The sequence below is a fragment of the Colobus angolensis genome, unplaced genomic scaffold (assembly GCF_000951035.1).
Source record: "Colobus angolensis palliatus isolate OR3802 unplaced genomic scaffold, Cang.pa_1.0 Scaffold79, whole genome shotgun sequence".
Classification (NCBI taxonomy): domain Eukaryota; kingdom Metazoa; phylum Chordata; class Mammalia; order Primates; family Cercopithecidae; genus Colobus; species Colobus angolensis.
Window position 1 is genome coordinate 990,628 of NW_012121709.1, and position 26,411 is coordinate 1,017,038.

The 26,411-nt window shown below is 45.2% G+C and overlaps 1 protein-coding gene across 3 annotated transcripts in view; it reads left to right on the plus strand.

Annotated features, from left to right (window-relative positions):
- RPH3A (rabphilin 3A) overlaps positions 1 to 26,411 on the plus strand; it is a 338,292-nt gene that overhangs the window by 295,309 nt on the left and 16,572 nt on the right. For all 3 annotated transcript variants that reach the window (XM_011928670.1, XM_011928669.1, XM_011928671.1), the window contains 11 exons: positions 6,442 to 6,571; positions 7,806 to 7,889; positions 9,479 to 9,644; positions 10,739 to 10,777; positions 10,877 to 11,023; positions 16,096 to 16,182; positions 16,682 to 16,744; positions 17,645 to 17,869; positions 20,084 to 20,163; positions 22,695 to 22,769; positions 24,245 to 24,354. In XM_011928670.1, the coding sequence (XP_011784060.1) occupies positions 6,442 to 6,571; positions 7,806 to 7,889; positions 9,479 to 9,644; positions 10,739 to 10,777; positions 10,877 to 11,023; positions 16,096 to 16,182; positions 16,682 to 16,744; positions 17,645 to 17,869; positions 20,084 to 20,163; positions 22,695 to 22,769; positions 24,245 to 24,354 (1,206 nt within the window). The remainder of the gene's footprint in view (positions 1 to 6,441; positions 6,572 to 7,805; positions 7,890 to 9,478; positions 9,645 to 10,738; positions 10,778 to 10,876; positions 11,024 to 16,095; positions 16,183 to 16,681; positions 16,745 to 17,644; positions 17,870 to 20,083; positions 20,164 to 22,694; positions 22,770 to 24,244; positions 24,355 to 26,411) is intronic.

The window sequence follows — 26,411 nt, forward strand, 5'->3', positions numbered from 1 at the left end:
GTGAATGAATAGCCCGTCTGCCTCCATTGGGATGGCAAGGCCAGACCAAGTTGGGAACCTGCTTCCCACCACCTCCAGAGGCCATCCATTGGTGCCCAGAGGAGGGGACATACTCCTACATACTCCTGGTGCCTCTGGGAGCATCCTGGGAATTGGGATGTGCCCGCCCGACTTCACTGAGTAACCAACAGCTCACCTTAAGCACCCAGCCTGGTGATGGATGTTCTCAGGATGCCAGGTGTGAGTAGTCATCATAAAGTTAATCAGGCGTGTAAAGACATAGTAGTGAGTGTCAGCCACTTACAGCGTTCAGCTAATTGGGCACTTAATGTGAGAGAAAGGGATGGAGACATTAGATAGGTAAACAAAACCAGGCAGGCAAATAACACCAGGCAGCCAATGCAGACAAGGTCTACTCTTAGTCATCAAGGGTCCTTCCATTTCAAAAAAAGGAGAAATCTCAGTGTTTCTCTCTCAGGATCTGAGAATTCAGAATGCTGCACATGAGAGGAAACTTGAGCTGCAGCTCTTCTAACCTCTCTTATTAGAAGAGGTTTTTTCAAGGTCGTTGACTGGAAAAGAGGTAGGATTCAAACCCATGTCTTTTAACCGTTGGCCACATGATCTCCATCTTCAAAAATGCACTTTCTTCTCTGATGTAAAAGTAATACATGCTCATTTTAAGAAAGTCAGGAGAGTATAGAGGAGTCCAGCGAGTTGGGTGCATTAAAGAGGGAAGTGAAAATTATCCATAACCCCTTATTACCTGGTGATAATCGCTGTGAATATCTTGATGTGTTTCCTTCCTGATGTATATATACATATTTGAGCGCACACAATGGAGATATTCAGGTGAGCACGTTTCAAACCCAAACTCACACCCTGTTCACAATCCTGCACTCTGGGTTTTTGTTTTTTTCCCACTTAACACAGTAAGAAGAATGTATTTCCATGGGATGTGCCTCACCACCTCCTTTCATATTTCTTTAAGTGTAGCCAGGAATTCACCAGCAGACTCAAACAGGGAGCCGCTTTAAAATGCAGGTTCCCAGGCCTCCCCCAACCCCATAGAATTATTCTCTGAATATTGAACATTCTCCCCAGGTGATCTAGATATACCATACATTTTGGGAACATTCCCCCCACACAGTGGCTCTCAACAGGACTTCATGCTTAAATACTGATATCCAGGCACAATGAGATCCATAGCTGAGAAGGTTTAGAGTCAGGGCCGGGCACTGGTGTTTTTCTTAACGCTGGCTGATTGACATGCAGTGAGAGTAGAGAGCGTCTCCCATACACATCTAGGGCTTCCCTGCCAAGACTGGTAAAAACATCTTTCTTCTGGGGTGAAGATGCTGAAATGTTTTATCACCAGGATAAAGACCCACTTGTGACACATGGTCCACCATGACCCAATTTTGACTTGGCTTCTTGCAAAGTTTTATTTCCTAGTTTAAAGTCTTAGGCTGTTGGGGTGTTCCATTTTGTGGCTCCAGCATTTGAGGCAGCAGGGTGCCCTAACAGGCAGGCTGCAGGAAGGTCCCTGCTCATTCCTGATCTTCTGAGGGAGAAGGAGGATTTGTGTGTTCCCACCTCACATGCATCCTCTTTATTAGTCTATACTAAATTCATGGATAATGAGGGTCCCTCAGCTGAGACATTTGAGTAATGATCCTAGTTCTGTTGCATTTCTGTGCCATTTGCTGCTGCTAATAGGAGCTAATGAGACACTCCCTGAATACGTGTGTTCATGAGGCCTTTTGGCATCCAGGAGTTAATGGTGAAAGGAACAGGTACTAGGTGGGGAGGCTGCAGTGTGGGTTTGCAAGTGACAGGCAAGTCCATAGCCTTCATTTTCCAGGAAGAGGCAGAAAATCCTTTTAAGTTTCCTTAAAGCACAATGTGGTTTAGAATTGGATTTGTCCCACGCCCTCTTCCTGAGCTGCTTTGGCAAAGCTTGACTTGAGGCAGGAGGCTGTGGGGATTCATGGAAAGCAAAGATGATTGACTGAAGCAGAGAACTAGATTCTAGCTGTGGCTGAGTGACCCAGGCAAGCGGCCCACTCTGTCTGTGCTCTGAGACCCCAGTGGTAGAGTGAGAAGAACACAGTCTATTTTCTGACTAAGGCAGTTGATGAAGGTGAAAATAGTTGGGAGCAACTGTGTATAAGAAAAATGTCCCCATGCAACTGCCATCCCCTGCCTCCATGAGCGCACTTCATTGTCTTGTAAAATTTTATAATTCTATGGCATTGAAAGGCATCCTGACGTTTAACAGCTCTAGTCAACTTCAAACTGTTTTTTTTAAAACCCTGGAACCAACTTTCTAAAGGAAATCTAATTCAACAGCCCAAACAAACAAAAGAGATGAATGCAGCCATGCTCTGTATGGAATGAGGTGTGGTAACCACTCAAATTCTCTCCCGTCATGCTGCCACAGAGGTTGGCCCCTGAATTGGCTCTATGAAACCCTCAGGGTACCATGAAGCACAGTTTGATGACCACCGATGCAACCCAATGCCTCCTATTTTCCAGATGAGGAAACAAGTCCAGAGAGGCAAAAGCCCAGGCTAAAATCAAGATTTGTCAATTGCATGTTGAGGGTTCTTTGGGGAAACACAGTGACGGAGCATTGGTTGGGTATCTTGTCCCAACCTGGGGCAGTGAGAGGTGGATGGGCTGGAACCAGCCAGGGTAACTGCATATATGCAGCTTGGTGCTTACTAATGATTGAGGGGCCTTTGGTGAAGGAAAGGCAGGGAAATCAAGCAGGGTGGAGGTTGGCCTGTTCAAGGCAATCCCCATGGCTCTACATGGCACATGGCTGTGTGCACAGCAGCATGGTGTAGCAGCTAAGAACAGGGACTTGGGAGCCGACTGCCTGGGTCGGAGTCCCAGCTTTCACCACTTCTTAGCTGTGTAACTGGCATAAACTACTTAACCTTTCTGTGTCTCAGTTTTCTCATGTAGTAAGTGGAAACAAAAGTAGTCCTTAGCTTCTAGTGTGACTGGGAGGAGTCATTAAGAAAATCCCCGTGGAGGGCTCACATCTGTAATCCCAATGCTTTGGGAAGCTAAGGCAAGAGGATCACGAGGCCATGAGTTTGAGACCAGCCTAAGCAACATAGTGAGACCCCATCTCTACAAAAAAAAATTTTTTTAATTAGCCAGGCATGCGAGATCATACCCCTGCACTCCAGCCTGGGCCACAGAGTAAGACTCAGTCAAAAAAAAAACATTAGCCAGGCATGGTGGTGCATGCCTGTAGTCCCAGCTCAGCTACTTGGGAGGCTGAGGCAGGAGGACTACTTGAAGTCAGGAGGTTAGTGCTGCAGTAAGCTGTGATCACACCATTGCACTCTGGCCTGGGTGACACAGCAAGGCCCTATCTCTAAAAATAATAGTAACACTACATAAATAAAATGAGAAAATAAAATTTAAATAAAAGTCTGTGCCTGGCCCATAGTAAGTGCTCAGTGAACACCAGCTACTATTATTACAGGAGTTCTGAGACCATGGACTGGGAGCTTGTTCCTGGTTCCTGCCCACTCCCATCATCCTATAGAAATAACTTTTAGGGAAGATGGGGTGGGTGGGGGAAAAATGAGGAAGAATCGAGAAGAGCGTGCTGCCTTCAGCTCTGCGCATCCTGCTTCCTCAAGTGGTTCTGTGCAATCTGGGTCACAGCGGAGGCTCCAGAGCCTGCAGGCTGCCTTTGCCTCTTCATTGGGCAGGGCAGCACCTCTCTCAAATGGAACACAAAGGGAGAAGCTGCTATTTATAGCATTGTAACTCAGAGCACTCTGAGGGTGTGGCAAGAGCAACAAGGGCCGTGGGGAGAGTCAGCATTAGGTGCCTGCCAGGCAGGGCTACCAGGGGCCCTCTGAGTGCTGTGATGCCCCAGTCCCTCCCATCGGCTCTCCCTTGCCATGTATGTACACAACTGGGACCCAGCCCATGGAGGGGTGGGTGGGGTCCAGCTCTATCTGGGTTCATTGGCTGTGTGTCTAGAAGGAGTACTCATCTGAGGGATGGGCAAGGAGATGGCTTCAGGCTGGTGGGAAGTGACCCCCTCCCCCCACAAAAAAATGCCAAAGTGGAAACAGGATGCCACAGTCGTCATTCAGTATGTGGTCTGAAACCAGTGGCATCATGTGGCACCACCTGGGAGCTTTCTAGAAATGTAGCACCTCAGGCCCCACCTCAGACCTGGTGTTTCAGAATCTGCATTTTAACAGGTCCCCATGTCATCTGCGTGCACATTAAACTTAAGAAGTGCTGGGGTCATGCATATGAGACATGGGTTCTAGGGGGTTTTTTGTTGTTGTTGTTGTTTGAGACACAGTCTTACTCTGTCACCCAGGCTGGAGTGCAGTGGCGCCATCTTGGCTCACTGCAACCTCCGCCTCCTGGGTCCAAGCAGTTCTCCTGCCTCAGCCTCTTGAGTAGCTCGGACTACAGATGCACACCACCACACCCAGCTAATTTTTTTGTATTTTTAGTAGAGATGGAGTTTCACCATGTTGGTCAGCCTGGTCTCGAACTCCTGGCCTCAGGTGATCCACCCACCTTGGCCTCCCAAAGTGCTGGGATTACAGGCGTGAGCCACCAAGTCCAGTTATGGGTTCTAGTTTTGGCTCTGCCGCTTCCTAGCTGTGTGACCTTGGGTAAGTCATTTAGCTTCCCTGTGCCACTTTCTTCACCTGTAAAATGGCATAAATAGTATTGCCTCCCTCCTGGAAGTGGGTGGCAATGCACTTCATGCCATGCTAAGCATATAGTGAGTACCACCGAATTGTAAGCTGTTATTATGCATGGCTTGACACTCAAGGCGCTTACTTTTGCTAGATACACGTGTGGGGAGTGAGCTGCTCTTATTCATTCATTCATTGATTCAACCAGCAAATACAAATCCTCACTACAGCCTAGGCACTGATCCAGCACTGGGCACACAGCAGGGAACAGAACAGACAAGGTGCCTGGCCCGGGGAACTCATAGCCCTGCAACAAACCAGAGATTATTTCACAATCAGCTGATTACTTAAAGCAGATAATCCCTGTAGTTAATTCCAAAGGTAACTAATGCTATGAGGAAGTACCAGGTTGCTAGTAGGGTGGATAAAATTGGTAGTCTGAGGAGGCTCTCAAGAGGGAGTGCTATTCTAAAGAATGAGGACACTTGGACCAGGTGCGGTGGCTCACGCCTGTAATCCTAGCACTTTGGGAGGCCAAGGCAGGCAGATCACAAGGTCAGGAGATCAAGACCATCCTGACCAACATGGTGAAACTCTGTCTCTACTAAAAATACAAAAATTAGCCCAGCATGGCCGTGTGTGCCTGTAGTCCTAGCTACTTGGGAGGCTGAGGCAGGAGAATTGCTTGAACCTGGGAGGCAGAGGTTGCAGTGAGCCAAGATCATGCCACTGCACTCCAGCTTGGGTGACAGAGTGAGACTCTGTCTCAAAAAAAAAAAAAAAAAAAAAAAAATGAGGACACTCTAGGCAGGGAAAATATAAAAGTGTGTGTGCATGCAACAGAGAGAGACAGATCACAAATGTGTGTGTGTGTGTTTGTTCCAGGCACAAGGAACTGAATGTGCTCTGATGCTAAAGTAGACAGAACTGAAACTGAAAGATCAGTGTAACTAGAGCAATGATTCTCAAAGCCATTCTTGAGCATGCATCAGGATACCTTGGAGGAGTCATAAAATACGGATTGCTGGACCTCTATCCAGCCAAATTAGAATGATTGTTTAGCTTCCAGGGCATTCGTTTTCAAAGGGGAGCCTTCCTGCGTTCTGTTCACCCTCTACCCTTTCCTTAAACTGTCTGCACTTGACAATTTCGGGGCAGAATTTCTAATTCAGTTGGGCTGGGGTGGGGCCCAAGAATTTGGTTGGGTCACTGAATGTCAGGAGAGGAGGGGGTCAAGGAAGGCCCCCCACAGAGTTTCTGGTTTGAGCAAGTATGTAGATGGTGGCGACATTTCCCAAGACTGGGAGGCAGGTTTGCTGGAGCTGGGGATGGAGAGCAGCCAAGATGAAAAGTTGAGTTTGAAAGCACAAGTTTGGGATGCCTGTGAAGACATCCAAGTGAAGGCATCATGGAGACAGATAAATAGATCTAAATAAATCTAGCACTCAGAAGGCAGTTTCTGGGAGGAGGTGACAGGAGATAGAAAGGACTAGATAAGGTTCTTAATCCAAAGTCAGTAGAACAGATGGGACTTTGAGGGGTGTGGGAGGGGGTCTTTGGTATTCTGAAAATGTGTCAGAATTTTATGTGCATGTTCCTTTTCCTGGGGAAGAGTTTACAACTGTCATCAGATGCACAAAAGCGTATGACTCAAAGAAGGTGAAAACCACAAACCTGACACTGTGGGGTATGCTGGTGGTCCCCAGTCCTACAAGGTCCTTATTTACCTTGTCTCTGCTTCCAGGCGCCTGGTGGACCGCCTGGAAAACATGAGGAAGAACGTGGCTGGGGATGGGGTGAACCGCTGCATACTGTGTGGAGAACAGCTGGGGATGCTGGGCTCTGCCTGTGTAGTATGTGAGGACTGTAAGAAGGTACCATCATCCTCTTATCCCTTCTTCCCTGTGCAGCACCTGCAGAGGGGAAAGTCCTAGGCTCCAGCTGTAGGGGTCACTGGGTCTTGTGGGGTGGAACTTGGATCCTGAAGATCACTTGCCAGGACATGTTTTTTTTCTGGGATGCTTCCATGCCCTACTGTCTTCCAAGGTAACCCTGATCCTGGTTCCTCCCGGGAAGCCACTCTGATCCTTCTGTCTCTTAGAGCTAAGCTCCATCCAGGGTGAACTAGGGAGCCTGTGGCAGGACATGAGCTATGATTGAGACTGCAGCTATCCTGGTTATACCTTAGCAAGTTATGTGTCAGTTTAAAGAGCATGCTAAGCACATGTTTATACTTGTGTGTATGTGGAATGCTTTCAGTTTTCTCGTATCCTGGGTTATGATACAAGAAACTTAGAAAGCCTCTGTTTAGCCAAGTTAGAATCATTTAGCTTCCAAAGCATTTGTTCTCAAAGGGGAGTCTTTCTGAACTCTGTTCACCCTCTAACCTTTCCTTAAACTGTCTGCACTTGACAGTTTGGGAGCAGTGATACAACTGTCCTGGGGTCTGCCGGACTCCAAGAGTTCAGTTGAACAACCCAGCTGGAGACATCTATAATGTCATCATCTCCAGCTTGATGTCACATTTGACATGTAGAATGAAATCTTGGGAAGAGTTTATCTATTCTGAAAAACTTGCCAGTCAACTCAAAAGTGAGAATTTCATGACCCATTAAGTTTTCCTAATTGTCTTAACTTCCAGGAAATTCAATAAAAAATATAGTATTCCATCACACAGTCATGGGGCATTTTCTCAGATAACTTTCTTCTCCTTGGGGAGTTAAACTTCTAGTCATAGTCTAGGTTGTGTCAGGTCCATTTTGGAAATAAAGAGGAAATAAATTAAGACACGAAATGGATATATGGTCATTCGTCTTTAGAAAAAAGTATGTCAGTGATTTCCCCTGTGTGGATGATGAAAATTCAGATCCCACAGGGACACTTAGAGAATTCCTTCATCCAGTGCTTGGGAATGACTCAAGTTCTTGTTATTGGAAATAAGACTCAAATTGGAGTTTTATTCTAACTGGCCTTGCTCATGGAAGGAAGTGTGAGAAATGGAGGCAAGCTCTTCCTCTTTACATCCACTAAGAGAAAGCGGGGGGCAACATTGCTGTGCCTCCCATGAGCATGGCTCATCTGAGTGTGTTGCCTGTGTTTCATCCACAGAATGTCTGCACCAAGTGCGGCGTGGAGACCAACAACCGCCTGCATTCTGTGTGGCTCTGCAAAATCTGCATTGAGCAGAGGGAGGTGAGTGCCCTGGTCCCATCTGGTGCCTAGATCACCCTCCTTTCTTGGCCAGCTTAAGAGGTGCCTTAGGAGGTTGGTATGAAAGGAGCCAGCTCAGCAGTGAACATTGACAGAACAACCTCACACTATTTGGAGGAATTTCTTTTCTCCTCCTCTGCTTCTGTGACTTTTTTTTTCTTCCTTCCCATCCTCTCTTCTTCCCTCTCTGTTCATTGCCCTCTGGCCTCTGTTCTTTCTTTGACCCCATTTCTCTGAATCTTATGAGTCTTCCTCTCCCAACATCTTTCCTTTCTGTGTCTCTATTCCATTTCTTATTTCCATTTTTTTCTTTCCTCATACTCTCCTCTTGTTTGAGCTCTTTTCTTCCTCTAATCCTTACGCTTTTTTCTCCCTTTTCCTCATTTTGTTGTTTCTCATATCTTCACACCCTTTTTTCGGCAATTTCTCTTTACTTTGTCCCTCTTTCTTTCCCCCATGGCATCCTTCTCTTCCCCAGTTCTGCTTCTTACTCATCTTACCCCAATTAAGTCCTTTCTCCTTCTCCCAATTTCTTCATCCCCCGCCCACTGCTGCAGAGTCCTGCCTTTGAGACCATATTTCAATAACCATGTTCTCCTCAGTATCTGTCAGGGGCCTGGCAGGAAAACATTGGCACACTTCAGTGCCAGGGCTTGATGAAGGTGTTATTGACAAAGGTCCAGGCAGAGCTAAGAGGAATCAGCAAGGGTTGACAAGTCACCCTAGCACCAGCAAAAACAGGGTTGCTGTTTCCCCTCCTAAGACTGAAGAGATAGAGGAGGGAGTGGTTACCAGACTGGAAGATAGGTGTAGCCTAACAGGAATTCAGTTATTGTCCAACTAGTGGTGGGTTGTGGGGAGCCAAGGAAATAAATACCATAGTCCCATGCTCCTCTTAACTACAAACTCTTTATTTGTCTGGAGAACTCTTCAGCAATCCAAGCTTTCAAGAGGCTTTGTTGTAATCCCTGGTGCTCTCCTTGACCAAATAAACCTGAAGACAGAGATCAAGGTTTATTTCGTGGAGTCCAGTTAGTGCAATATACACTGGTCAGCCTTCTGGGGCACAGAGCAGGGTGGAGAATGAATCTGACTGGGCAATGGAAGATGTTTCACACGCCTTCCTAGGTGTGCTGCTCTGTCCTGACCCACAGGGCCAGGAGAAAGGCCAGAGGTCTCGGGGAAGTTGTAGGTAGATCACCCTGTTTACAACAACCAGTGTAGTGGAGAGCATGCCACATTTAAGAGATGGAAGACTTGGAGTTGAGCCCTTGTTTTTCCATTCCCTGGCTGTGTACTGTTGGACTCATCCTTAAGATTTTGGATATTCCATTTTCTCCATCCAAACTCTACTTTCTCCATGGGTAAACTCAAGCCCTTTCTACTGAGTGTTCAGGGTGGATGGACTGAATAAGTATGAATTGTGCAGGGCTCTGTAGTAGTAAGAAAAGTGTGCTGGCTATTGTGTCAGAGTGCTTTGGACGAGGAGGAAAGATAAAAATGGGCACTTATGAAGGTAAGAGCAACAGTGCTTGGCTGCCACATCTTCAATCCCTGTCTCTCCTCCCCAGGTGTGGAAGCGTTCTGGAGCATGGTTCTTCAAAGGCTTCCCCAAACAGGTCCTCCCACAGCCTATGCCTATAAAGAAGACCAAGCCCCAGCAGCCTGTCAGTGAGCCTGCTGCCCCTGAACAGCCTGCTCCTGAGCCCAAGCACCCGGCCCGGGCTCCAGCTCGAGGTAGGACAAAGCAAGTGCTTCTTTCAGGACCAAGGACAGATCAGGTAGCCAACTGGTCCACCTGAGGGATGACCTGACATCATGTCTGTGTTTCCATCCAGTTGTTGGATGGTCAGCTTCTGGACTTGGTTCTAGGAATTCTATATCTCCTTCATAGTTCACCATAAATTCTTATCAAGAGGATAGCACAGGGAACTCTCCAGCAATGCCACGCTGCCCAGAGGCTTCGCTGTCATCCCTGGTGGAATATCTAGTGTACAAGAGGTAGAAATTAAAATTAGGAACTGAGAGAGACTCTCACCACCAAGATTACACTGGAGCCTGGGAGAATACTTGGCTTGCTGAGAAGGCCTTCCTGGACCCTAATATTTCTCCTACTATCCATAAGCAAGTCTGACTTGGACTAATTAAAAGTGGAAGATAAATAGAAGGAAATTAGTAAAAGAAAATTACTGCTATCAAATTGCTACTATTGACGTTATCACTATTATCCAAGTATTATGATTAATTATTAAAATGATTAAGAGGGAGAAGCAAAACAGTAAAAATTTTGAAAAACAACCATAGTAAAAATACATTTTAGTTGGACTAGACCACTAGGACTGACCAGATAAAGCCCTTGTGATAATTTCAATTGACACTAAATGATAAAATCTGGACTAAATGACAATTCCAGATTCAGTGCAGGCAGTGCTTCTGAAAGGAAGGGTATAGTTGAAGGTTTCAAATATTGAAGTGTCCATCTGCATTTTTCGTAAGATAACTTATCAAGGTATTTAGCACAATGCCTGCCACCTAAAAGGCATTCAACAAATGTTTTCTTCCTGACAAGGCATGAGCAATTTCTACTCCTTGCAGAGAATCACCAAATTGTCAACATATATTGCATTCCTGAGGAGTCCCCAGTTTTCACCACTAAAAGAAGTGAAATTGTAAACAGGAGCTAGATCAAAGGGGAAGTTGGGAGGAAGACTTAATTTTTGAAACACATTCTTGGGCAATAGTCAATGAACCCCTTTGTAGGCTTCTTAAGTTCTGGTTTTCCAGACACCAGAAAACCAGTAATCCTCATAATTTGTGTTTTCTTTCTCCAGGTGACAGTGAAGATAGGAGGGGCCCAGGTCAGAAGACAGGTAGGTGGGTTCTGCTGACTCTGTTTCGTCATTTGAGACAGGAATTGACCTAATTCCCTCGATGCCCTTTGTCCATTCAATTCATGCTCTTCTTTCCAGGCCCTGACCCGGCCTCTGCTCCCGGGCGAGGAAGCTATGGGCCTCCCGTGCGCAGGGCCTCCGAGGCACGAATGGGCTCATCTAGCCGGGATTCAGAGAGCTGGGACCACAGCGGAGGTGCTGGAGACTCCAGCCGGAGCCCAGCAGGTGAGCAAGATGGGCAAATCCAGAGACAGTTCTCTGGATAGGGAGACTCAAAAAGAACGAGGGGGGCTGTGTTTTTATTCATCTACTTAGGCAGCACTTACTGAGTACCTATTGTGTGCCATGTTCTATTCTAGATACTGGTTCTAGTCTACGGTAGAGGAAAGACAGGATTCAGAAACAATTCTGGCTCTAGACATCCATAATTTTGGTTAGATCCTTTTCTTGATGTAATACCGTATGTTAAAAAACATGATTTTTTTGTCCCCCGCCTCAAAAAAAAAAAAAAAAAAAAAACCTGGGGGAAAAATGCCCTTAGGCTTTGAGCAAAGTAAGGATGCTTCACTCTCAAAGATCTCTCCAAGTCTACCCTTGGCCGTGGCCTCTGCTGTCTGGGCATATGGCATAGGTCAGCATGGCCAGGATATCACTGACAGGCGCTCGTATTGGGTACCTCACATTTCTGGCCTCACTCATGGTGGGTTTATTTGGCAAGAGTGCCCATTGGTGGGAGTCACTGAGCACAGGACTTTGAAGGAAATGTCTACCATAGTGAAACATCTTTGTTCCATAGCTCCTTGTCTGAGACCTCAAAGCAGCTTCATTTCTTTTGCAGGAAGGGACTGCGTCTGGGTCTAAGTCAGATTGGCTGAATATTTAGGTCCCATGTTGATGTCTGGTCTTCTCTTCCTGAATTGTGTGTTTGGAGCTTAGCACTTCACTTCCTCTTATTGGCAACAGAGCTAGGCACATACCTTGGGCTTCATCATCTACCCAGACCTCCCCAAACAATGAACCTATGGTTTAGATGAACAGAGAAAGGAATTTCTCAGATCCTCAACATCATGAAATATTTATAGAGTGTTTACTATGTGCCAAATGCCATCTCAAGTTCTTTTACATATATTGTCTCATTTAATGTTTGCCACAACTCGAAAATCCACATGAGACTTCTGTTATTCACATTTTACAGAATGGAAAAACTGAGCCTCAGAGAGGTGAAGCCACTTGCCCTAGGTCACACAGCTGATAACTGGTTAGAATGAGAATTAATTCCATATATGTCCAACATCAAAGCCTGTACTTTTTCTTTTCTCTTCCAGAGGTTAAGTTTCTTTTGGCGATGCCTTTTAAAATTATTTTTTGATTGTTGTAAAATATATATAACATAAAATCTACCATTTTAACCATTTTCATGTGTACAATTCAGTGGTGTAAAGTACATTCACATGGTTCACAGCCATGCCACTATGCATCTGCAGAGCTTTTTTGTCATTACAAACTGAAACTTTGTACCCATTAAATAATAATTCCACACTCTTCTCTCTGCCCAGCCCCTGGTAACCACTATTCTTGATTCTGTATCTATGGTTTTAACTACTCTAGGTACTGCATATCAGTAGAATCATGCAGAATTTGTCCTTTCATGACTGGCTTATTTCACCTAGCATAATATCTTCAAGGTTCATCCGTGTTGTAGCATGTGTCAGAATTTCTTTCATTTTTAACCCATTTATGCTGGAGGTTGCAATTTTTTTTGGCAAAAAATCAGACCTTAATGGTGACTTTGAGCAGTAGGATATAAATAACTCCTACAAGTTTAGCGTTCCAATAATGGAACACTGGGCATAAATTAAGAATACACAATATTCTATTGTGTATTTATATAGTATACAGATAGATGCACATAATATAGTATACATATATAATAGAATATATGGAAACACAGTATATATAATATAATATACAATATATATGTTGCATATTATATACATATAGTATATATACATACCGTACATATACTGTATATAGTGGTGTATATGTATATACGTGCATATATACATATATAGTGTGTGTTTATATATATGTACATATATTATATATACTACATTTTGTTTATCCATTCACCCATCAATGGAAGTTTGGGTTGTTTCAACCTTTTAGCTGTTGTAAATGATGTCATTGTGTGCCTGACATACAAATATCTGTTGCATTCCGTTCTTCTGAGTATATACCTAGAAGCGAAGTTGCTGGATCATATGGTAATTCTGTGTTTAATTTTTTGAGGAATCACCATACCGTTTTCCATGGTGGCTGAGACATTTTTAGATTCCCACCAACAATGCACAAGGGTTCTCATTTCTTCATGTCCTCATCAATATCTGTTGTTCTCTGGGTTTTGTTTTTCTTTTTAGTAATAGTCATCCCAATGGGTGTGAAGTGGCATCTCCTTGTGGTTTTGACTTGCATTTCCCTCGTGATTAGTGATGTTGAGCATCTTTTCATGTGCTTTTGGACATTTGTGTATTTTCCCTGGAGAGACAGCTATTCAAGTCCTTCGAACACATTTTAAATTGGATAGTTTGTCTTTTGTTGTTGAGTCATAGAAGTTCTTTATGTATTCTGGATATTAATATCTTATCAGATATTTAATTTACACATTTTTCTCTTGTTTCATGGGTTGTTTTTTCACTCTTTTATAGTGTCATTTGATGCACAGAAGACTTTTATTTTGATGAAGCACAGTTTATCTTTTTTTTTCTTTTCTTGCCTATGTTTTTAGTGTCGTATCTAAGAAATCATTGCCTAATCTAAGATCCTGAAGAAGTTCCTTTATGTTTTCTTGGAAGAGTTTTATAGTTTTAGCCCTTATGTTTGGGTCTTTGATCCATTTCGAGTTAATTTCCGCATATCAGATCTTGCTTTTAACGTCTGTATTATTTTGTCTTCTGAAGATGAAGATGGTCATAGGACATTTCTGAACTGGATTTGAATCCCCTGTCCCTCAGGAGTCAATGTAAATGTTCCCCTGGTCTAGCTTCTAGCATCCACCTGCTCTACCTTGAGCTGGGTTAGCTGCTACCTTCTCTGAGCTCCCAGGGTAGTGAGACGCAGCCCTAATGCAGGACTTACCACTGTCTAAAGCATTATAGCCTGAATCTCTTTCCCTCATAATACCAGGGACATGTCTCTCTCCATTAATTTATTATGTTTCCAAATATTTGGAGCATCTACCATAATTTTATCTCTTTCCCATCATTTTCCAGCTTTTACTAAGATTCCTAGTTGATTATAGGCTCTCAAGTGCTTCCATATTTGAATTAATAATCATAATAGCAACTTAAACTTATTGAGCATCTACTCTCTGCCACGTATGTGATTAAACCCTTTGCATGGGCCATATTGATCCAATCAACAACTCTTTTTGGATAGGTACTATTGTAGTCATCTTCACATAATAGATACAGCAAAGAGAGGCTAAAACAATCTCAAGCTCACATAAAAGTAATAGCAGGGCTGGTGTTTAACCCAGGCAGTTCACGTGCAGAGCCAATGCTCCTAGCTGGTCTGTTATAAGTTCCACTTGAGGGACTGAGAGCAGCTCAGTAAAACAAATTATCAGTAAAACTTGTTCCAGGGCTTAATCCTGGAATCTCAGGGTCCTCCCTCACACACAGTGTGGAAATCCCTTCAGAGGATTCTGAAAGGGGTTTGATCACCCACATACTCTCTGTAAGGGGGGACTCCCTTCCTCTTGGAGCAGCTTATTCTATTGTTGATAGACTTCAGGTGTCATTTACACACTCAACAAGATCTGAGATAGACTTGGACAGAAGTCCTACCTTAGGGGCTTCCTGGTTATGTGACCTTGGGCATATTTAACCCCTACTACCTCAACTGCTAAACGGGAAACACAATACCATGCATGGCATTGAGTTGTGAAGCTTCCATGAGGTGACGTTCATGCACCCCATGAGGGGTGCATTTGAAGAACTCAATGACTGTTAGCTATTGTTGCCTCATAAACTCATCATTTCAGTGTCTGTCTCCCTCCTGTGACTGGGCTGTGCACTCCTGGAGGATATAAGATGGTGTTTTATCCATCTTAGCGCAGGGATTGGCACTTGGTAGATACTCAATGGATGCTTGTTGAATGAATGAATGAATGAATGGACAAATGAATGAGGCCTCAAATGAACAAACAAATGGCAGTGCTAACGTAGGAACCTGGGACAAGACTTGGTGGCTCGTAAGCTCCCAGGTAGAGGTGGTAAAGCACCCTCTGTTATGTGTATTCAAGCATCCATCCAGGCAAAAGTGCTGGATTCAGGAAAGACAGCATCTAGCCCAGTGAAGTAAGAGAGGGCAGGGCTTTCTTCCCAGAACATCACACCTTCTGGGTACCAGAAACTGCTGCACACATTATTCCATTCAGTCCCTCTCTGGGAAGCAACAGCATGTAAGGGTCTCTGGCACAGACTCTGGAGACCAACTACCAGCATTCAAACCCTGGCTCTGCACTAACCAGCCAAGAGACGTTAGATGAGCTCAGTAACTTCTCTGTGCCTCAGTTTCCGCATCTGTAAAATGGAGACAATAAGGCCCCATCCCATAAGGTTATTAGTGGTTATTAGTGGAGAAATTAAAGAAGTTCTTATATGTAAAGTTCCTGGCATATGGCAAGCACTAAATAAATGTTAATTCATTACTATTATGAGTTAAGTGGAACTGTTGCCTCCATGGGGCATCTAAGGTTCAGAGAGAGTGAGTGACCAGCCCAAGGTCACACAGCCCATATAGGAAATAGCAGGAAGGCAAGGCCAAGTCCATATGAAGACAGAGACACATTCTTTCAATAATAATAAAATAATCTCACCACCTGACATGTGTCGAGTCTTTAGTACATGCCAAGTACTGTTCTGAGCATTGCCTGTTTGTATCATTGTATCTTCCCCACAGCTCTATCAGCTAAGTGATTATCTCCATATACCAGGTGAGGAAACTGAGGCCCAGAGAGGACAGATCACTTGAGCAAGGCCACACAGGTGGAAGGAGGATTATAGAACCTGTGCTTTTTAACATCTGTGCTGCTGCTATGACTCACCAGAGTCTGAGTATTGAGAGGAAAGAACACACCGAAGGCAGAAGAGTCAGAAAGAGCTGAGCGAGTGAGGAACTGCCTCCAGCGAAAGTCCAAGGGGCTCACCCCACACCAGCTGAGCAGTCCCAAGCTACGTTCTGCTGTGTGTGTGTGTGTGACACACAATGGCTGTTTTCTCTTCTTTCCTCTGCAGGTTTGAGACGGGCCAACTCAGTCCAGGCCTCCAGACCTGCCCCAGGCTCAGTGCAGAGCCCAGCACCACCTCAGCCTGGGCAGCCAGGTACCTGCCACTCGCCTGCTAGCACCTGCCCAGGCTGTCACTGGGCTGTGACCCCTACATCAGCTTGCAGAGCATGCTGGGTTTTCTGCAAAGCTGCAGCCACAACTAAATCCTAAGCTCTTCTAAGACCCTCAGAACGAGTAATCCCCTGGGTCAAGAAGCTGGGCGGGGAGCAGGAGGAGGAGGCGGGGAGCATCTTACCCACCCAATGCAGAAAGTGATGGCACCTCGTTCGCCAGTGTTTCCCACCTCAAAGACCAACACCCCCATTTCACAGAGGAGCAAGTCAAGGCTCAGGAAGTTCCCACAGCACTGGGGCTTGGATCCAGGCCTTTCTAAATCCAAAAGCTCCCCTCCCAGTGGGACTGTTCCTGCAGCCTCGGGTACCTTTCTGCCGTCGGGCCTGTGTCCACACCTGTGAAATGAAAAGAAAAAGGTGAACCCCCAAATGATGCCACCCTCTCTGCTGCATCTCTCTTTCTCTCTTCTCTCTGCTCAGGGACCCCAGGAGGCAGCAGACCAGGTCCTGGGCCAGCAGGACGCTTTTCAGATCAGAAGCCAGGCAAGTATCTGCTTCCTCCCATACCTGCCCAGTGGCCACCTCTCCCCTACCTCCCTGAGAGAGAGCAGGCAGCTGCCAGAACTTGACTCAGCCTGTACCCTGAGACCTGTTAGATGAGATCTGAACAACCCCCCGAGTCTAAAACTCTAGATAGTCCGTACTAAGATGAGCTAGATAGAAACGCCAACATGTATAGTTTACAGCGTAGACTACCTGGGTTCAAATCCCTGCCCCTTCACTTCCTGGCTGTGTGACTTTGGGCAAGTTACTTAGCTTCCCTGAGCCTCAGTTTCCTTATTTATAAAATGGGAATACTAGGACCTACCTCACAGAATTGTTGGGGGGTTAAACAAACTAATGCATAGAAAACCTTGGTGGGTTGCCTGGAATATACTAAGCCCACACTGAGCGACAGTGATTACTATTAACATATATCATCAATATGCATCACCATCATATGTATCAGTCATAGCTACGAGACACTTTCTGCTTTCTCAGGCACCAGGCACTGTTTTAAGTGCTGCACTTATATTCGTTCATTAAAAAAATACTATTATTTGAGGAGCTTCAGATATTATAATTTCCATTTTACAGATAAAGAAACTGAGGCTCAGAGACATTAAGTAATTTGCTGCAGGTCACACAGCCAAGATTCATACCCAGGCTGTCTGGGCTCCAGAGTCCACACCATTGATTTGTACCCCCCCCACCCGAGGTCTGTTTTGCCTACATCTGAATCAGCCTGAGGGGCTTATTGTCAAACACAGATCCCAAGGCCCCACTGCATGTCCACCGATTCTGGGTGGAGCCGGGAATCTGCATCTTTTGAAAATGTCCCTAGGTGCTGCTGTTATGAAACAGGGACTCAGCTGCATGTTTCCTGTCCTTATCTCCCTGCAGAGGTGGCTCCGAGCGACCCCGGGACCACTGCCCCACCCCGAGAGGAGAGAACAGGGGGAGTTGGGGGCTACCCAGCAGTTGGAGCCAGAGAGGACCGAATGAGCCACCCCTCCGGGCCCTATTCCCAAGCATCTGCAGCTGCCCCCCAGCCTGCCGCAGCCCGCCAGCCGCCGCCCCCAGAGGAGGAGGAGGAGGAAGCCAACAGCTACGATTCGGATGAAGCAAGTAGGTGGTGCCTAAGAGAGAGGTATCTTAGAAAAATCACTTCAGAAGCCAAGCCCAGGAAAACAGGAATGGCTCAGGGACAGCCCTGTCTATCCCCATACCCCTAAGATGCCAGACCTAATAAACATATTAACCAAGTGATAGAAGTGCAGATTTGTGTTTCTAAATTCACAAAATATCAGCTTCCTCAAGATTAAGTGCTACATGTATTTTTTATTGTGGTGAAATACAGATAACATCAATGGTACCATTTAAATCATTTTAAAGACTGCAATTCGGTGGCATTAACTATATTCTCGATGTTCAGTCTACTAGTTCCTCAAGATGTTAAACACAGAATTATTATATAACTCAGTAGTTTTGGTCCTAGGTGTGAAGGCATATTTTAACAGTTTTTAAAACTCTTTAATGTGTATCTTCTAAAAGTAATTTGTTAATCATTATTTCAAATTTGCTGGGCATTTTCTTTTGCATCCTTTTAAAATGCCTACAGTGTACTTATCCCAACCAGGCCCCAAGTCCCAGGGATACACACACACACACACACACACACACACACACACACACACCAGTGACATTTCCCCACAACACCCCCAACCCCACCAGGTGTGCCTGGGGCAGCCTTTGTGAGCTGGAGGGAGGCAGAACTGGCAAGTGTCTGCATCCAATATATGTTGGTAGGTAGGGACATGACCAGTTGTTTCTGATCAAGTGGAAAAACTGGATCCAACAGAAGGACCAGATCAAAGGCTGTGACCAGCAACATGGCCTTGACCTGCCATGTCATTTCTCCTCACTGTAAGATGAAAAGCACAGCACCACCTCCCCCTGGGCTAAGGGACAGATAAACTGAGATACCTTCTGGGAAGGTGCTTCATAAAATGGAAATCATTATTACATAAGGCTAAACACACACGAGGAATTGTTATTATGCGTTGTGGACGTCAGAAGTAATAAAAGTCAACACGTGTTGGGCACTCGTTTTGTGCTGGGCACTATTCTGAGTGTACTCTGTGCATTTGCCCATTTAATCTTCCCTACAAGCCTGGGCATAGTTGCTTTTATGACTCCCATTTTACAGATTGAGAGATGAGGCTCCGAGAGGTTGAGGGACTTGTCCAAGCACATCCAGTCAGTGCAAGGAGGGGCTGGTGGCCAATCACACAGCTGTAGCAGATCAGAGGCCAGGCCTGCATGGAAGATCAGCTGTCGCCCTTCGTGCCCTGTGCTCTCCCATGGGTCATGGGTCTGCGGTCTCAGGAGAAAGAAGTGAGAGAAGTCCACCCACCTTGTCAGCCACAGGCTGGTTCTGCTCTGAAAATGCCCTGTCTATGCACCCTTCTGTTTTCCCTCATCCTGGTCTTTCCCTGGGAAACTGGCTACTGTTCCTTCCGTCAGCCTTAAATGTCCCCAACCCACCAAGCATAGATGATCCTCCCAGCCTCATGTCTGTCCCTGTTTTTAACTTATCCCGGTAGTTTACTACAAACCCGTCTCCACACCCTGTACTCTTCACACACTCACTCATCTCTGTATTTGGCAATGGTTTATTGAGCATGTACTAAGTGCCTCAAACTGTTCTAGATGCTGGGGATATCATGGGAAAATAAAAAGATAGACATGCCAGCTATTCTCCTGAAGCTTACATTCAAGTGAAGAGAGACAGTTAACATACCAATGAATGCATTTCGAGTGGAGACAGAGCACCATAAAGGAAATAAAATACACTGAGTGACTACGATGGTAGCTACTTTAGAGAGTGATCAAGGAGGGCTTCTCCGAGGAGGTGACATTTAAGGTGAGAAAGCCATGTAAGGATCTAGAGGGAGAGCATTCCAGGCAGAGGGAACAGCAAATGCTGAGACTCATTTATTCCTTCAGCAAATAAGTGAGCACCTATGACTATGGGCCATGTGTTGGACATAGCAGTCAACAAGATAATCCCAGCTATTGCCCTCATGGGGTTCTCAATCTATCAGGACAGAAAGGCATTACCTAGGCAAGTGCACAGATGATGAAATGATCACAGATGTCCTGAGTCCTCTAAGGTAGTGCAGAGTCTACCAAGATGAGGTACTCACAGCAAAAACTGAGTTTTTCTCTCTTCTGTAGTCTCAATTCATAGCCCAGCCTGGGCACATAGTAAGTGCTCAGGAAATGTTTGCTGAGTGACTGAATGTTCGTTATCTTGGTTCCTGCCTCTGCCCCCTTCAGCCACGCTGGGTGCCCTGGAATTCAGCCTTCTCTACGACCAGGACAACAGCTCCCTGCAGTGCACCATCATTAAGGCCAAGGTGGGTGATGGGGACCAAGCAGGGGACCTCTCAGGATGCTCTGGCACAGCTAGGAGACTCAGATGGGGATGGGTAACCAGGCCTGTCTCCTGTTGTTGTTTGTCTATGGATGATAGTGAAGGTGATGAGAAGAGTCACAGTAATTAGGTGAATTCCTTTCTGGGAGGCCTTCCTCCCCCAGGGATGGTCCCAGAGGGGTTTCACTTATCTGCAGCCACTTCCTGGGAGTACATGCAGCCGGGCTTCAAGGGCAGAGTCGGCCTCTATCTGCCTGGGCCAGCAGTGTCTCTGGAGGGGATGGTGGAGGTTCTGCCCAGGAGGAGATGACAGCCTGGCTCCACAGCTGACATATCCATGGAACGGCCTCATCTCTGTGTCTGCCTGAGGCCCCTTCTGCTGAAGCAGCTGTCTCGCTGGAGCAGCAGCCGAGACACAGGGACACTAAAATGGGCTTCCAAGGGGGTGGGACAGCCTTGCTGCAGGCTCCGGAGGAGTGAGCTGACTTGATTCCAGACCCCAGGGGAAAAAGCTGGGTGAAACCAGTGCAAACCCCAGAAAGTAATTGACTAGGATTGCACCCCTCCCCTGCAAAGCCCCAAGCCTAGGCCACACAGAAAAACAAGCAGGGGCTCAGAAACCAGGCTTCTTGGGTTCAGATACCAGCCCTGACCATTCCTAGCTGTGTGACTTGGGGGAAATGACTTAACCCCTCTGTGTCTCAGTGTGCCTATTTGTAAATCAGGGATAATAGTAGTGTCTCTCCCGTAAGGATAGTGGTGGGCACACGTTCCAGTTTTCCCAGGACAGTTCCCTTCTGTACCTGTTGCCTTGCCATAATAATTAACTGTTTCCTTTTTCACTCTTAAAATGTCTCAGTTTGAATGATAAATGAGGTACAAAATGCTTAACATAACTCCTAGACCAACACATTACTTTGCCCGAGTCACTTCTTTACTGAGTGCCGATTATGTATCAGCATTTATTGGACACCTGTTATGTATCAGCATTTATTGGGCACCTATAATGTATCGGCATTTATTGGGCACCAAGTATGCATCAGCATTTATTGGACACCTATTTATTGTCACTATGGCAAGCACTTAGATGCACTTAACACTGCCCCTCCACCCCCGCCAATAACGCAGTGAAGTAAGTGCATACATTATTTTGTTTCCTTTTTATAGAAACTTCTGAGGTAGGGATTCTTCGTAGCCCCATTGTACAGATGGGGAAACAGGTCTAGGAGGTTAAAGCCTGAGGTCACACAGCTCATAAGGGATGGAGCTGATCTTTACAGCAAGATCTCATTTAATCCTCTAAGAGCCCCATGAAGCAGGAGTTGCTGCCAGCCCCATTGAATAAGTGGGGAAACAAGATCCAAGATCACTGGACACAATACAGTTGACCTTGAACAATGTGGGAGTTCAGTTAATCCCTGTGCAGCTGAAAATCTGTGGTATAACTTTTGATTCCCTAAAAACTTAACTACTACTAGCCTACTGTTGCCTGGAAGCCTTTCTGACAACATAAACAATCAGTGAACACATCTTTTGTATACTTTAGGTATTATGTACTGTATTCTTACAATAAAGTAAGCTAGCAGAAAGAAAATTCAACATTGATTGAGAACATCCTAAGGAAGAGAAAATGTATTTACTATTCATTAAGTGGAAGGGGATCAGCATGAAGGTCTTCATCCTCATGGTCTTCATGTTGAGTAGGCTGAGGAGGATGAGGAAGAGGAGGGTTGGTCTTGCTGTCTCGGGGGTGGCAGAGGTGGAAGAAAATCCTCATGTAAGTGGACCCACACAGTTCACACCTGTGTTGTTCATGGTCAATTGTGCATGGTATAAGTGCTGTGCAGTGGGATGACAGGAGCCCAGAGATGGGACATCTGCCTGGTCTAAACATAGAGGATGGACAGAGTATGTCTAAGCCCCAGAATTTGGAGATTGCTCATTTTAACAAATCAACTTAATTCCTACCTACCCCAAACTTCCTTCTAGTATCTCATCTGAGCCTCATCCCAGCCCTGATGGATGGAGACACTGAAGTTTCAGAAGATAATGCAGGGGTCAGGGCCAGAATATAGGAGTCTCCTCCTTCCCCTAACCTTGCCTTTACTCTTCTGGGACATCTCCTCCCATCCTAGCAATAACAATCCAGCCTTGATCCAGTGTGTATCATATGCCAGCACTTTGCAGGTGGAATTGCATTTAAATCTCACCACCTTATGAAGCAGGTACTGTTCTCATCCCCATTTGACAGGTGGGGAAACTGAGGCTCAGATAGGTTAAGAAACTTGCCTAAGGTCACATAGCCAGGAAGTGACATGGCCAGGTTTGAAACCCTGTCTCCTGTCCCAGCACTCTTTCCATGATACTGCATTTCCCTTCTCTCTCTTTGGAGAAGGAAGCACACATGGTGGACCAACAGGCAGGACAGATGCCAGGGGGCTATGCCCATTGCCGATGACAGCTGAGCACTGGGCCCTCCTGAGGCCCTCACACCATTGCCTCCTTCTTTTGCAGGGCCTGAAGCCCATGGATTCAAATGGCTTGGCTGATCCCTACGTTAAGCTGCACCTCCTGCCGGGAGCCAGCAAGGTACCATATGGCCTGGGCTTCTCTGCAAACCGGGTGTATGGGCCCTGGCAGATACCCAGGGTTCTCAGCTCAGAGCCTAAAATAGCCCTTATCTGCCCCAAATCCCCAACCCCACCTCATCCTGTGAGTAGCAAAGCCATTGCAGAGCAAGTAAAGTATGTTCCAGGGGTCATTCTCCCTTGGGCAGGGGCTCTGCCCATTTCTCCAACTCAGAAACCTGGGATCTGGGGAGCTGCCAATGCCAGAAGAGAAGCAGATGCCCTGACAATGCCCTTCATCTGCTCGAACACCTTCAGCTGCTCTCCCACTGCTGGCTCTGGCTCACCTCCCCCATACATTTTATACCCCCAACCACACACTCCTCATCTCTCAATAGAAATGAGCCACTCTCTCCACATTTCAGGACTAAGCCCTTCGGAGAATATTCTCTGAAGCCCTGGCCCTCCCACCCTTCTCTCCCCTCCAGCTCACTGGCTGAGCATTGCTTTGCTCTGGGGTTAATTCTCCTCTCTGGGGATTGGCCCACCCAGAGTGCATGGCTGGAAATGGAAGTGTGCCTGCCTGGGTTTTGTTTTGTGCTTTGTATTAATTTGACACAGACGTCCTAAAGGCAAAGGTGACAGTACTCTGTCAAATGATCTTCAGAAAATGCCTGTTAAGTACCCCTGCAAGTACCAAATGCTCCATGAGACAAAAGAGGACACATGTACGCACGTGCACACCACCCCCCACCCTCAACACACACACACACACACACACTCACACACACACACACTCACACACTTTGTCTCACTCTTCTTTGGATCAAGAAAAGACAGTTCATCACCTGGCCATGGTCAGATGATGAAGTGTTTGGCCCCTGCTCCTCCTCACTCCCCAGTGAGGTTTGCTTCTCCTCTACATGCCCTCCTTTACCCACTCCTAACAGCCAAAGCTGCTTTGCTGAAGAATCTAATGTGAATCATTTGCATATTAGCAGGAATGAGCTTTGCCACCAGCCCACCTCTTCTGGGCATAGTTGCATTTCTAGCCTTCTCTGTCTCAGAGTAAAATGAAAACTGTTGGCCCCTCTAGGAATTTTAGGCATGAAGGGTACTATTTGGAGGGAACAGAGAGAGCCATCCCAATATCCCCTGCCTAAATGAGAATGGGTGACTCTCGTTTCTGCCTCCCTGACCTATAAATGATTTCTTCTCAAAGGAAGATGTCTCTGCTTTCTTAAGGGAAAGTTCAAGGAGGAGGCTCAGTGCATGGAGGGAGAGGGGACCCAGTGTCAAAGCATTGATCCATTTTTCTGTGGCCATGATCCTAGAGGATGTCCCCCACTCCCTGAGAATATGCATTTGGGAATAACTAAGCCCCGGGACACTCCTACGGGGAAAACCACCCACCCACCCCATGTCAGCCCAAACGATGGGGTTCCAGAACTGGCTCCCCACTGAGGTAGGTGTCTGTCCATCTCTCTGGGGCTCTAGTCCAACAAGCTTCGTACAAAAACTCTGCGGAATACCCGGAACCCTGTCTGGAATGAGACCCTCGTCTATCACGGCATCACCGACGAGGACATGCAAAGGAAGACCCTCAGGTACCTGCCAGGCAGAGGGCAGAGAGGGAGGTGAAGGGGAGACTCAGGGAGGGTGGAACTGAGACTTGGGGTGAGGCCCTCAGGGCCTCACTCTAAAAAGATCTCTGCATAGTTCATTTTTTTCTTACTTGTTTACTTTTACCAAAAAATGATATATATTTTTGGTAGAAATTTTGGAAAATACAGATAAGTTGAAACTGTTTACTGTTAACATCTTGGTATCTGTTCATTCAGGGTGTGTGTGTGGGCTGGGTGCATGTGTGGGTGTGTATGTGAAAGTTTTTTCCTAATAAAATTGAGTGCTTATAAAAATGTTTATTGCAATGGATCATCCCATTAATATATCTGTATCACTTAAGAATACATTGATACCATTTCATATTCTTCTACAATGTTGAATTATTAGGCTGGTGTGAAAGTAATTGCAGTTTTTGCCATTAGAAGTAACGGATATATATATATATATGGAACTTGCCTTTTATTCTTAACAATATATCTTAGTGTTATAGCCGTGAAAAAACGTTTAAATCCACCTAATTTTTAACTGCCTCAGAATATTCTACAGAATGGATTTATCACAGATTTTTAAAAATGTTCTTATTCTTAAATATTACAGATGAATAGAAAAGTGTAGCATATACTAAAACAAACATCCATGAACCCACCCAATACTTGATCTGTTAAAAATCTTGCTATTTTGCTGTGTTTGCATCAGCTGTTTTTTTAAGAAATAAAGCACTCCTATGCAAGTTGAAGCTCCTTTTGTATATTCTATATCCCACCCTGTCCTGTCCTCTTCCTTCTCTCCCAAGAGCTAAACACCATCCTGAATTTTTGGGGTATCATTCTCAAGTATGTCTTATACTTCATAATTATGTATCTATAAACAATGTACAGTATTATTTGGCACGTTTTAAATTTTTACATAAATGTTTACCAGTTTATTTAGCCAATTCCCTACAGGTGGGCATTTAAATTGTTTCCAGCTTTTACTCTACTACAAACAAAGTTGCAATGAGCAACTTCATTCTCCCTTGTGTACATATGAGTGTTTCCTTAGGACAGAAACCAAAGAGAATTATTACTGCATCATGGGACATGTGATTTTTTCAAAACAATTTCACAAGACATGCAAACTGCTTTCCAAATTGGCTGCAACATTATTCTAAGTAAATATTTTTATTGCGGCATAACATTCATTTAGCATAATGCACATATAATAAGTGCACAGATTGATGAATTTTCACAATAGTGAACATACTGGGCTTAAGGAATGGAACATTTCTAGGCTGCAGAAGTCCCCCCACTGTGGCCCCTTCCTATTGAATACTCCCCTGGGGTATTCAACATCCTAACATCTAACAGAACAAGTTAATTTTGTCTGCCTTTGTACTTTATATAAATGAAATTGTATTGTGTTGCTCTTTTGTATCTATATTCTTTCATTTAACATTCTACCTGTGTATTCATCTACGTTGTGTGTAGTTGTAGATCGTTCTTGTTGCTATTTACTATTTTATTGCATGAACATAACACAGTTTTATTTATCCAGTTTACTGTTGATATATTTGGGTGGTTTCTAGTTTGGGGCTATTACAAATAGTGCTGCTAGGAACATTCTAGTAGCTGTTTCTAGGTACACAGGTGCACTCATTTCCGTTGCATATATACCTAGAAGTGTAATGATTGAGCCATAAGATATGTGTATGTCCAGCTTTAGTAGAAACTTCCAGTTTTCCACAGTGGCTGTGCCAGTGTGCACTCCCTTCAGCCATGCATGGCAGTTCCAGTTGCTTCACAGCCTCATCAACACTTTTTCATTTTGGCCTTTCTGGTAGGTGTGCACTGGTGTTACGTTGTGGTTTCAAATTTCCCTAGTGACTAAGTACAACACTTTCTCTAATGTACACTATTGCATTTGATGGTTATTTCATAATTTTCTTAAGCAGTTCCTCCATTGTACAGTATTTATTTCTGCTTTCTTCATAGTTACAAACAATATTGTGACAAACATCTTTGTAGTTAAATATATTTCTAATTTTTTTGTAGGTACATAG